Here is a 13,755-nt window from a genome sequence, read left to right on the forward strand (position 1 = left end):
TTGCTCTTATGAAGAAAGGCTTAAGTTTTGCAAATTACAGTGTCTGGAGACTAGGCACCAGCGAGGTGATCTGATTGATGTGTATAAAGCCTTGAATGGTTTGAGCATGCTCAATGCTGATGGGATTCTTCCTCTTGCTCAGAAAAATCACCTGAGAGGGCATAAATTCAAATTGAGGAAAGACAGATGTAGGATAGATGTAAGGAAATTTGCCTTTAGCCAGCAGGTGGTTGGTTGGTGGAACAGACTTCCATCCCTTGTCATGTCGTGAAAGTTGATAGCCTAAATAAGTGTAAGGCTCAGCTGGACAGGTATATCGAACAAACAGAGGGGTGAAGTGGAAGTGGTTAATTTTTATTTATTTATTTTTTTTTATTTTATTTTATTTTTTTGGCTGATGCTGCATAAGCTTGCTTTCTTGCATCAAATGCCTCTACTAATGCTAATGCTAATTTTCTGATCTAAATTGAAGGCTTTCCTTTTGTTGGGTAGATTTACTAGTAGTGCTGTCACTTATTCTCTTAGTCGGCACCATGATAACAGTCAAAATGAAATTTTCTGAAAAGAACTTCACAGGGTTAAGGGGAAACACACCATTATCACCTCACGTGAACTCACATTTTACTAACCCCAGGGGCTTACATCTGGTGAGTATGGGCTTTGCATACCCAGGGTCCTTAGCTGGATATCATCATTCTTCTCTTTCTTGGTGATTCCCTTTTATTTCTCTCTCTCTCTCTCTCTCTCCCCCCTCCCCCCTCTCTCTCTCTCAGGGTAACATTTTTTTTTGGCTGGTGCAGCATAAGCTTTATATGGCTAATAATAATAATAATAATAATAATAATAAAGCATATTTCTGGAGGTCACTGCATTTAAACAATTTGCACCTTCTGGGTTACTGGACTTTTCTGTTCATGCATCTAATTATAAACAGGTAGTAAACTCGATCCTATTGCATTTGCGATAATAGCAATAGCTGGAATTGTGTTGGTTTTTACATTATTATGGTGAAATGTGTCTCTTCACTGAAATCTTCAGTCATATAAAAAAACCATAAATAAATTGTAAGAATCTTCTCTTCTTTCCTATTTTTTTGCTTGTTACTCCGTATCTCACTTGTGCAATTTGTGCATGCTGTGATCATCATTATTGATTGCTTATTTTATTTATTTATCATTTTTCTTTTAAATTTTACAATCCTAAAAAAAAAATTTTTAAAAAATGAGCAAAAAAATTTACGTAAATCCATAGTTGATTAAGTCTGAAAAATATTCAGCAGCCTACGTAAAAAATATGATGATAGATAAAACACGAAAAAAACTTACCACGCACTACTCGCATGTCCAATATGATGCGTCCCTTTATTTTTTGTGATGTTCATTTTAAGTCAAATATCTTTTATATATTTTTTTTCAATGTAGATTTTATATCTAATAGCTTCCCTTTATTTTTTACGATGTTGCGTATGGTTTGATCACCAACATTATAATGGTTCTTTAGAGATTTAACAGATGCACTGTTTCCAAACTTTTGAATAATTTAAAGTTTTTGTTTAACTGAAAACGCAACTCTTTCTGTGTTTACCCATAATTTTCATGATTTCTAAACAAAAAAAATAATAAAAATTTACTATAAAAAAAATTCTGACATCCCTCACATAAATAACAAAACAAAATTTGTCCTTTTGCACTGCAACGGAACACAACAATCAATGCAATGCACTAAATCAAACTAAACATTTGGTCTCTTTTTTTTTTATTTTTTTTGAGCGGCGGATGTGAAGACAGCGGGGATTGCACGTAATAGGTACACTAATCTCCCAATGATGACTTATAATGCCGCTTGTCACTTATTTACGACTTGCAAAATATTTGTTTATATCTATTCTAGTTATTTTTTTATTATTATTTTTTTAATTTGGAGTCTTGAAGGGTCCCGGTTAATCGAGAGTCTGCTGTATAGTCATCTCAAAAGTTGAAAATCGTGCTTATTGTGCCATTTATCAAGAAATTCATTGAAGTAAATAATGCAGTAACAACTAAAATATCACTAGCAAATGAAATTCACAAAAAAAAAGCAAATTTTCATTAAAAATGTAAAAGTTGTTTTTCATAAATTTTATGAGTAAGTGTAGTGCCATGCTATATCTTCTATATTGCTGCTATAATGCTGATCTTGAAATCTGTTTATTTAAGATGAAAGTGGATGTTTAATGTATGGTGGAGTTGTGAAAATTACTTCAGAAAAATGGAGTAAACATGATTATGTAGAGGGAGGGCAAAGAAAATTATGGCAACTGGTTGACATTATGAAGCAACAGTGAACTGCACATCACTGTCAATTCAACAATACCAGCATTTCTGGCATAGCTGGGAAAATTATTTAGCAAAGTAGATCTGCTATAATTTTTTCTAAATAGTAAAAGAATTCTTTCAGGTCCTCTGGACCTCTTTCAGTTCCAGAAAATTCAGAAAAGTAGCCAAAACAGTGTTTGCAATAAATTAAGACTAATATAATAAAATTATATGCTGTAAGGATAATTAATAACAATAATACAGAATTATTTCTGTTATTCAGAAAAACACTAATAATTAAAAATAATTACAAAATATAACTTTCTGTGTTAGCATGTTATAGCATGTTAACTGCAAATAGCATGTTAACTGCAAATAGCATGTTAACTGCAAATCGCTTCTCTTAAGCAGATGATCAATGTACTTAAAAAAAATACTAACTACTGCAGATATGAATGTAACACTAGAAATTTTGAAAAAGTATACAATTTTTTACTAAAAGAAAAAAAATTCAAAGAGAAATATTTATTTTCACTGTTTGCTTTTAAAGTTGAGGTATAAAAATGGTTGAAAAGTTCACCTTCCTTAGGAAATGTATTTTTAAAAAAAAAGCAGCTAGTAATTTTAAAATGATATTTTTTATTTAGAGTCCACATAGTTTAGTCCAAATAAAGTAATCAGTGTAAAATGAATAAGAACTATTGAAAAATATCTGCAACTTAAGAGTATAAAATTAGGGAGTGATGGCAGTACAAAAAAGTTATGAATCCTCCAGTGGATTAAATATAAGACATGCAAGTAACAAATTATACTATGCCAACACTTGAATAGCTATGACACCAGGTTATAGCAAAGTAAATAATAAAAAGGACTATTTTAATTAAATTGCAGAGAGAAAGCTAGCTTTCTCTGTAATTTATTTTTAAATAATTTATCTCTGAAATTATTTCTCAGGGGTGAAAAACATAATCAAAAGAAATGACAGAATAAAAATCCCTACCACTAAACACTCGTCTCTCTTTATTTGGAATGTGGGAATAGATATTTATATATTCTGTAGGCACCTGAAAAGAAATTACATTATATAGTTGCTTCCAAATTATATAATCATTGTTATTAAATTAATTCAAATCTTAAATCTTTAATATTATTTCAATCATTTAACCACAAAAATAACACGGTATTGTATAGGTTAGGACAGGGGTCTCAGTTTTATATGTAATTATATGCAAAATGTTTTCCTAGTCACATAAGCATTTTGTAGTTGTGAGCAAACTTTTTTATTCATAACTACAAAAAAAATAATAAAAATATCTTGGTAAATTCCATGTTTATATTATATACATATTTATGATAAAAATTTATATATACATGTTATAATATATTAAAAAAATAAATAAATAATGAAATTGTGGGAATGTTTCCCCTCAAGTTTTTAAGGTATCCACAGTTAATTAACAGAATAAGTAAAAATGTTTAACTGAACAGTGGACACATGATAACAGTAAATAGCACACAGCTGTAATAATCATTGACTTTTGGAAAGTAGGAACCACTTTTTTAAACTGAAACTTTGGACTTGGAATTAAATTTCACTGAGAACATGTGTATAGTCTCATATGTATTAGCATTAGCATTAGCATTAGTAGAGGCATTTGATGCAAGAAAGCAAGCTTATGCAGCATCAGCCAAAAAAAAAAAAAAAAAAAAACCACTCCCACTTCACCCCTCTGTTCATTCAAAATACCTGTCCAGCTGAGCCTTAAACTTATTTAGGCTATCAACTTCCACGACAAGGGATGGAAGTCTGTTCCACCAACCAACCACTCGCTGGCTAAAGGCAAATTTCCGCACGTCTATCCTACATCTGTCTTTCCTCAATTTGAATTTATGCCCTCTCAGGTAATTATTCTGAGCGAGAGGAAGAATCCCATCAGCATTGAGCATGCTCAAACCATTCAATGCTTTATACACCTCTATCAGATCACCTCGCTGGTGCCTAGTCTCCAGACACTGTAATTTGCAAATCTTAAGCCTTTCTTCGTAAGAGCACCCCTTTGTTCCATTCACTAATCTTGTTGCCCTTCTCTGTACTCGTTCCAGCAGCTCTACATCCTTCTTGAAATGAGGCCTCCAGGCCTGTATACAGTACTCTAGGTGTGGCCTGACCATTGCCTTATACAAGGGAATAATCACCTCCTTATCCCTGCTAGAAAAATTCCTATATATCATTGACAATACACCATGAGCTACTCTTGCAGCCCGTCTGCACTGCTCAGAGAACTTCATATCTGCCTGCACAACCACCCCCAGGTCCCTTTCATTCTCTACCACTGTCAGTGTAATACCACAGAGTTGATACATTGCTCTGGGGTTGCTGTTTCCCATGTGTAGTACTTTACATTTGTCAATGTTAAACTTCATTTGCCACCTCTCAGCCCATCTGCTCAACCTTTCCAGATCCTGTTGCAGCAGCATAGTGTCAGTAGTGTCCTTGACAACCCTGCCTACCTTTGTATCGTCTGCAAACTTCGACATTAAGCTTAACATACCATCATCAATATCATTTATGAATACAGAAAACAATAATGGACCCAACACTGAGCCCTGAGGGACTCCACTAATAACATTAGTCCACGACGAGCAGTGTCCATTGATTACCACTCTCTGTCTTCTCCCCCTCAGCCACCCCTTTACCCACAGCAGCAATTTGCCTCCAATGTTACACTGCTCCAATTTGTGCAGCAGTCTTCCATGTGCAACAGTATCAAAAGCCTTTCTAAGATCCAAGTATATAATATCAAAGTTATTCCCTGCATCCAGTTCCTTTGTGACTGCATCATAGTATCCAATCAAATTGGTCAGGCAAGACTTCCCCTTAACAAAACCATGCTGTGTCCGAGCTATAACTGAAGTCTTGTCTAAATGATCCTGCAGTGCTTCTTTAACTAGTGCCTCCATTAATTTTCCTGGAACAGAAGTTAAACTCACAGGTCTATAATTGCTTGTGTCAGCTTTTGATCCTCCTTTGTGAATTGGGGTCACATTTGCATATCTCCAGTCTATGGGTACCTCCCCTGAGTCCAAGGAAGCTCTCATAATTATGGCTAAGGGTTTGCTTACTTCCTTTGCTGCCTCCTTTAATATAACTGGATAGATCCCATCCACCCCAGGTGCCTTTCTTGTGTTTATCTTCAACAATTTCTCCTCCACTTTACTCTCAGTTATTACAAGATTCTCTAGCTTACTGCTAGAGTTGAATACACCTCTGGCTTTCCCCTCGCTAAATAACTCCTCATGTGTGAATGTCGATGCAAAATATTCATTTAGTTTGTTAGCTACCTGAGCAGGATCATCAACAGTTGACCCATCGATATCAAGTGGACCAATCTGATTCATCCCCTTCCTTCTAGAGTTTACATAAGTAAAGAACTCTTTGCTGTTTTTCTTTGCATCCCTTGCCAAAGATTTCTCGTAATCTGCCTTCGCCTGCCTAACCTCCTTTGTAACTTGGTTACAGATCAACTTGTATCTATCATAGGCTTCTGTGTCATGTGTTAATTTGTATGTATCCCATGCATGTTTCTTCTCTGCCATATACCTCATCAGTTCATCTGACATACATTTAGGCCTAAACCTTGAACAATATTTCTTAGTTGGTATGTAAAGTCTAGTAGCTTCCAAGATAAGTTCTTTGAATGCTTCCCATTTTGCATTTACTGTTGGTAACATCATCAGTTGGTCCCACTGTATAGAATTTAAATACTGTCTCAGTCCATCGTAGTCGCCTTTACGAAAGCAATAACCCTTCCCTTTACCCCTAATGGTAGTTACCTCTTTGAGTAAATCCCACTTCAGCACACTGTGATCGCTGCCACCTAGTGGTTCATTTATCTGCAGATTCTTAATGCATGAAGAATCACTGCTGATAATCAAATCAAGAGTATTCCTCCCTCTAGTTGCCTCCCGAACATGCTGATGTAGAAAACAATCATCCAATAAATCCACAAAAGCCTTGCTAGTGTGTGAGTGACCAGCCCACAAATTCCAGTCAATATCTGGGAAATTAAAATCTCCCATTATAAGACTTTCTGATTTACTGGCCCACTCTATTTCCCTGTACAGTTTCTTATTATACTCATCAGAGTCATTAGGCCTATAGCACACTCCTACTCTCAATTTTGATCTCCCAATGCTTATGTCACACCAAACTGACTCGACACTGCACTGTCCAGCGATGTCCACTGGCTTCACTTCCTTGGATTTTATGTATTTCTTAACTAATAGCATAACCCCTCCTCCCTTCCTATCCAGTCTATCTTTTCTGTAGACGTTGTACTCCCCAAATTCCAGTTCTGCATCCCTTATTTCTGTGTGACACCACGTCTCTGATATCCCAACAATATCTGCCTTTGATGTTTTGAGCAATACCTCAAATTCATCAAATTTATTTACTAAACTCCTAGCATTGGTGTACACGCAAGTATACATGCACCTATTTCTATTCTTAGCTACCCTAACACACCCCATGTGTTTACTTGTACCGCAATGACTCCCAGCAGTCTCTGAAATATCCTGAATCTTGTTTTTCAGGCTTCTGCTCATTCCAATAGAAGCAGTGCAAGAATCTCTTTCACCTCTGCCAGTGGATACTGTATTAAAATGAGTATACTTCTAAATTCTAAGTAGAGCAGGCTTCTGATAGGTTCTCACCAGATATGAGACTACAGTGATGGAATGTTAATAATTCCTAGTACCATTTCTCTGTGGTTGTTCATCTACATATACACTGTTTTAAAAGGAAGCATCTTTGAACATGCAATTCAAACAAAGTGTTATTGAGTTTGTGACTGCTGAAAATTCAGGCTTTTTTATTTTGGAAAGAAACTGCAATTAATTCAGTCTAATACATTACTGAGCCTTTGAACAAACTAAAAAAAATTAAAACAAATAAGGCCTCACAGTAAGCAATATTGCTTGACCATGATAATGCATGATTACACTGCAACCGTTCAACACTGGCAACAATTTCATCACTTGAATTTGAAGTTGTGCTTATCCTTCCTACAGTCCAGATTTGACCCTGAGTTACTTTTCTGTTGCAAAAGCTTAATGAACATCTTTGAGGTAGCAGACATGACTCCAATGAAGAAGTTTGAGCAGCTATGAAGAGATGGTTATCCTCTCAGTCAAAAGAATTTTATTTAAACAGCATACAAAAACATCTAAAAGTGTTGGATGAAACCTATCAAGTTAAGTGCAGTATATGTAGAAAATGATAAACTCAAATTACAGATTTTTTTTTAATCAACAAAATTTTTTTCTTCAAGAGTTATGCAGGCATTACTTTTCAGCCTACCCTTGTAAAATCTTAATGTGGACAAAATATGTAATGATCTAATATCTGAAGAAAGAGGAATAATAAGGGGAAAAATTTCAAAGTAACATACTAAAGAGAGAACTAAAGAAGTTACTAAACTGAATTACTGAATTTTTTGTTTATTTTTCAGATGAAACTAAGGCTATGAGATGTGTATTCTGTGGTGGTCTGTTTGATTGTTTTGCTATACAAAAAACCAATGATTTCTTTGGGAGGGGTGAAATCGTGCAAACCCTGGTATATATAAAAAAATATATTTCTTAACAGTATTCAAAACCAGGCTTTTTTTTTCCCCTGCAGTGTGAAAGGGGATATGGTCATAACCACTGGGCCACCCATGATGGTTAGAACTGAAGGATTACAGAAAAGCAGATGTGTCAGGAAGACAGTAGTATGAAAGTATATTATGTTTAGCAAATAAAAAGTTCTTTGCCAAATCCACTAAGTACGGAATAGCAGAAGAGTATTCTTTAATTGTCCTTGTTCTTTACTAGATATATGAATATATCTAGAAAATAACTTTAACACTTAAATATAATACTTTCTTTAGTTTTAAATTATATTAATTAATTAATATAATAATTACTAGGGGCTCCGTCCCCTGCTCGCTTTGCTCACAAACCCCTATGCACGCTTTTCTACATAATATGTAGAGGTATGACAGAGTAAGTCAAATCTTTTCTAAGCAAAAGACACACCTGTCGAAAAACACTGATCGATATCTAATCTAATATATAAAAGAAAATAGGGAAAGCGTAAGAAAAAACTGTAAAAAGTAAATTTGTGTGAATGTTCAGTGAATGAAAGTTATTATTAATTGCATGTTCTATCTTAGCCTCTTCACTGGACAGACTGATGGCTATGCAGGCCCTCAGGGGCTTCATGGTTATCCAAGCAGACACCATGCTGTAACTTTTCCTAGCTGACATGGTGTGGGATGCTGACACTGGCCATTAGGGTAACCCCAGGCCAGTGTGGGACAGAGATGCAAAAAGCACTCTCCACCATAGGAATCTCTTTCTCTATGTTCTTTTATTCCTACCACTTGAGGTAGTTGAGTCTCCTTCCTCCAATCCCCTTCCCCACCCTATGTGGCTCCTACCCCCTTTTGTCTGGTGGCTCACCCTACCACCCAATTTCAACTCCCACCCTCTGGACCAGGATGGGCATCCTGTACCAGGGTCCCCTTACTGTCTCCCCTTCTAAATCAGGCAAGTGTCTCAAAACTTCCCTCTCTGTTCTCTACCCCTTTTATCTCACCCTCTTCCTATCTCCCCATTATCTTCTTTCCAATAATTTTTTTTTTTTTTTTTTTTTTGTGGGCTCTCCTTGGATGCCTAGACTACCCTAGGGTTCACCCCGCCAGAGCCTTCTTCTGCCCTAATGTGTCCTAGCCCGCCTCCCCATGATGGTAATGGAAACTGGGGTTTTTAGTGGTTCTCCACAGCTCCCCAGGCTAAGTGGCCAGAGCAACAACACAACCCACACTAATGCTTTATAAAACACACACCCTGACCTTATGCAGAGTACTGTATTCTACACAGAGTAAAAATGCAGATTTGGGGGAGACCCCTGGTGCCACCAGACAAAAAAAACAATATGTCACTGTGATTGACATCTAATCAGGAAATGGTCTATGTAATTATTTACCTGTGCATTGTAGTGCACGGCATTTTGAAGGTTGAATAAATATCATTATGTAATTATTTACCTGCGCTCACATAGGTCACTTACGAAAAGACCTTTTGCTTCGGGTTCCCATAATGCACGAGGAATATTGTTGCATCCCAAAGAGTAGGACTAAAATATTTAACTGAAATATTTACAAACTATACAAATATTTAAAATATTTACAAACACTGTATACAATATTCATTAATATGCAAAAAACGTTACAATGAAACATCAAATGTTAGATAGGGAAGCATGTACACGAGGTTGGTGAATGTTATGGAGGCAGTTGTGAATAATTATTTGCATTTGTAGTGATGTAATTGCCTCGCTCTCTTCTCCCATTGGCTCGAATAAATATCACTTGGAGGAAAACTTTTTTAATGTATAGAGAGATATATATTATATATATAATCATATATATATAATAATAAATAATATATATATATATATATATATATATATATATATATTAATATATTAATTCTCAAAAAACAAGAAAGGCTATACTACCTGGAGTGGTGCATGAACTGCTTGAAAAGGCAAATAAAGAAACAGAGGAACTTGAGGATTTGCCTGGGCAAGAAATCTGCTGACAGCCCTCTGATATACATGCTAAAATAAAGTATTAGTACATATTAGAATAGTCAAATAATGCAAGAAAGGAGAAAAAAAAAAAATTCCTAGTAGTGTAGATGTTCGTATGTTTCTACACATTACAAAGGTGGGATGAAAGGGATAATCACAAACCTGTACGTTTAAAACTTCAGTGGCAGGGTAGTTAATTATACAGTCCACATTAAGAGTATATTTTATGAAAGAGAGAGCATAAGACTGTTAGAAAAAAATCATGTCTAACTAATCTGATAAGCTACTACAATGCTGTCCTAATATTACTAGATATAGTCCCACATTATTGCCTTTTCTATTAACTGGAGTAATGTGCCATGTGGGAAGCTGCTTCAGTGGACAAAACGATATTATTCTAGTAGGTGATGACAAGGTGTGGTGATAAACAGCTGTTGTTCTGAACAGAAAATATCAGAAGTGGAATTACAGAAGAATCACTACTTGGTCTCTTATTATTTCTGATTTCCATTAACTTTTTCGGAGTACATAAGTATATATATAACTTTCTGACTTGTGGGCCCTGAGGAGGGTATATATATACATGTTTTCAAGATCATTTCAAATATGTTCCAAATAATGTCTTGAAATCTTCAAGTAAATACTGTCTTATCTGCATTTTTAAATAATTGTAAATAAAGTTTATAATAAAAGGCAACAAAAAAAATAGCTTTTATTGTCCAATGGTCATGGTAAAATTGGCCATTATTGTCCAATTTGGGCTTTTTTTTTTAAATGAAATATCCAAACACAAAAGGTATCAAAACCTATAGTACTTAGTATCATGCATGGGTTGAAGGAGATGTGGAGGGAGAGGATGCCAGAAACTTTGCTCTGCTGAAAGAAAGATCCAGGGGTTCACGAAATTGAACCAAGTTATTCCATTTTATATCTTCTACATAAACAGATGTGATGATATTATTCAATAAAAAGAGAAGTAACAAGGAGTTTTTTAATTTCATAAATTTTTTGAACTTTATTTAAAATTATGATTTAATTTTTGACAACTTCACTCTAATTTTGGACAACAATGTCAAAATAAGAATATCTGGAACCAAGTCACAAAGGAGGTTAGGCAGGCAAAGGCAGATTATAAGAAATTATGAGAGATAATTAATACTTGACACTAAAAAATATATATATCCCGTTATAACTCTGTTGGGAGATAAGTTAGGGTTATAAACTGAAATTGAAATTTTATTTAAATTAAAAGAAATCATGACTCAGACCAGAGCAGCAAAACAAAAGGCTCAGGCTAATGGAAGTGCTGTGGCTCAGAGGAGAACTGAGGGGGGGGGGCAGTTGCCTTCTGAATCACAGCCTTCTAAAATGCACAGCTTACATGATGTTTGTGGAGCATTCAGGTATGGGACATGATATTGCCATGGGGGATGTCTTTGTGTGTGCGCAATGCAAGGAGTGTATCGAAATCAGGCAACAACTCAGCGTTCTTATGGGCCTATATGAGAGCTTGAAAGACAGGGTGGATACCCTCAAAGGAACTAAATTGAGGGGCCCATCAAGCTATCAGCTGCCCACATCAACGCCAGAGCTTGCACTTGGTCATCGCGCAACATAGCGGCAACCCCCAAGGCAGAATGCGCTGGTCCCAAAGGAACTAGTAGTTGTTGGTGACTCTATTGTCAGGGAAATGGGGAACATGCTTTGTAAAAAGGATAGGTGGAACAGGACCAGGGTATGTCTGCCAGGGGCAAAGGTTATTGACGTTGTAGAGCAGATATCATCTTTTAAGGGCACAAATGGTGATATAGTTGTACACGTTGGCACTAATGATATCAAGAGTAGGAGACCGGCAGAATTGCATAACAAGTACAGGTCACTGTTGAAAAAAAGCCTGTGAAATAGGGTTGAATTTGAAAGTGTCTGCAATTCTGCCCAGACACGATAGGAGGGAGTATATGATGAGAGCCTTGTCGATCAATTCGGCCCTGGAAAGATTGTGCAAGGCTCAAGGGGTAGAATTTTTTTCAGCCTGGACTGTACTTGTTAACAGGAGAGATTGCTTCTACAGGGATGGGATACACTTAAATAGAAAGGGTGCAAGAATATTTGCTGATGCTATCGAGGCAGTGTTAGGTGGGTCGGAAAACTGCTAGCTTGGGGGGGAGACAAACACGAATAGATTAACAATAGCCACTGGCAGAGGTGAAAGAGATTCTTGCACTGCTTCTATTGGAATGAGCAGAAGCCTGAAAAACAGGATGCAGGATATTTCAGAGACTGCTGGGAGTCATTGCGGTACAAGTAAACACATGGGTTGTGTTAGGGTAGCTAAGAATAGAAATAGGTGCATGTAAACTTGCGTGTACACCAATGCTAGGAGTTTGGTAAATAAATTTGATGAATTTGAGGTATTGCTCAAAACATCAAAGGCAGATATTGTTGGGATATCAGAGACGTGGTGTCACACAGATATAAGGAATGCAGAAATGGAATTTAGAGAGTACAACATCTACAGAAAGGATAGACTGGATAGGAAGGGAGGAGGGGTTATGCTATTAGTTAAGAAATACATAAAATCCAAGGAAGTGAAGCCAGTGGACATCGCTGGACAGTGCAGTGTCGAGTCAGTTTGGTGTGACATAAGCATTGGGAGATCAAAATTGAGAGTAGGAGTGTGCTATAGGCCTAATGACTCTGATGAGTATAATAAGAAACTGTACAGGGAAATAGAGTGGGCCAGTAAATCAGAGCGTCTAATAATGGGAGATTTTAATTTCCCAGATATTGACTGGAATTTGTGGGCTGGTCACTCACACACTAGCAAGGCTTTTGTGGATTTATTGGATGATTGTTTTCTACATCAGCATGTTCGGGAGGCAACTAGAGGGAGGAATACTCTTGATTTGATTATCAGCAGTGATTCTTCATGCATTAAGAATCTGCAGATAAATGAACCACTAGGTGGCAGCGATCACAGTGTGCTGAAGTGGGATTTACTCAAAGAGGTTACTACCATTAGGGGTAAAGGGAAGGGTTATTGCTTTCGTAAAGGCGACTATGATGGACTCAGACATTATTTAAATTCTATACAGTGGGACCAACTGATGATGTTACCAACAGCAAATGCAAAATGGGAAGCATTCAAAGAACTTATCTTGGAAGCTACTAGGCTTTACATACCAACTAAGAAATATTGTTCAAGGTTTAGGCCTAAATGGATGTCAGATGAACTGATGAGGCATATGGCAGAGAAGAAACATGCATGGGATGCATACAAATTAACACATGACACAGAAGCCTATGATAGATACAAGTTGATCTGTAATCAAGTTACAAAGGAGGTTAGGAAGGCGAAGGCAGATTACGAGAAATCTTTGGCAAGGGATGCAAAGAAAAACAGCAAAGAGTTCTTTACTTATGTAAACTCTAGAAGGAAGGGGATGAATCAGATTGGTCCACTTGATATCGATGGGTCAACTGTTGATGATCCTGCTCAGGAAGCTAACAAACTAAATGAATATTTTGCATCGACATTCACACATGAGGAGTTATTTAGGGAGAGGAAAGCCAGAGGTGTATTCAACTCTAGCAGTAAGCTAGAGAATCTTTTAATAACTGAGAGTAAAGTGGAGGAGAAATTGTTGAAGATAAACACAAGAAAGGCACCCGGTGTGGATGGGATCTATCCAGTTATATTAAAGGAGACAGCAGAGGAAGTAAGCAAACCCTTAGCTATAATTATGCGAGCTTCCTTGGACTCGGGGGAGGTAGCCACAGACTGGAGATGTGCAAATGTGACCCCAATTCACAAAGGAGGAT

General features: G+C 36.5%; 1 protein-coding gene across 1 annotated transcript in view; it reads right to left on the minus strand.

Annotated features, from left to right (window-relative positions):
• LOC150089684 (arylsulfatase B-like) overlaps positions 1-13,755 on the minus strand; it is a 101,894-nt gene that overhangs the window by 26,509 nt on the left and 61,630 nt on the right. The window contains exons 7-8 of the mRNA XM_090390075.1: positions 9,859-9,960; positions 3,295-3,358 (exon numbers count right to left, since the gene is read on the minus strand). Of these exons, the coding sequence (XP_090246201.1) occupies positions 3,295-3,358; positions 9,859-9,960 (166 nt within the window). The remainder of the gene's footprint in view (positions 1-3,294; positions 3,359-9,858; positions 9,961-13,755) is intronic.

This window comes from Mastigoproctus giganteus, chromosome 2 (genome assembly GCF_048544385.1).
Source record: "Mastigoproctus giganteus isolate SK-2022 chromosome 2, ASM4854438v1, whole genome shotgun sequence".
Classification (NCBI taxonomy): domain Eukaryota; kingdom Metazoa; phylum Arthropoda; class Arachnida; order Uropygi; family Thelyphonidae; genus Mastigoproctus; species Mastigoproctus giganteus.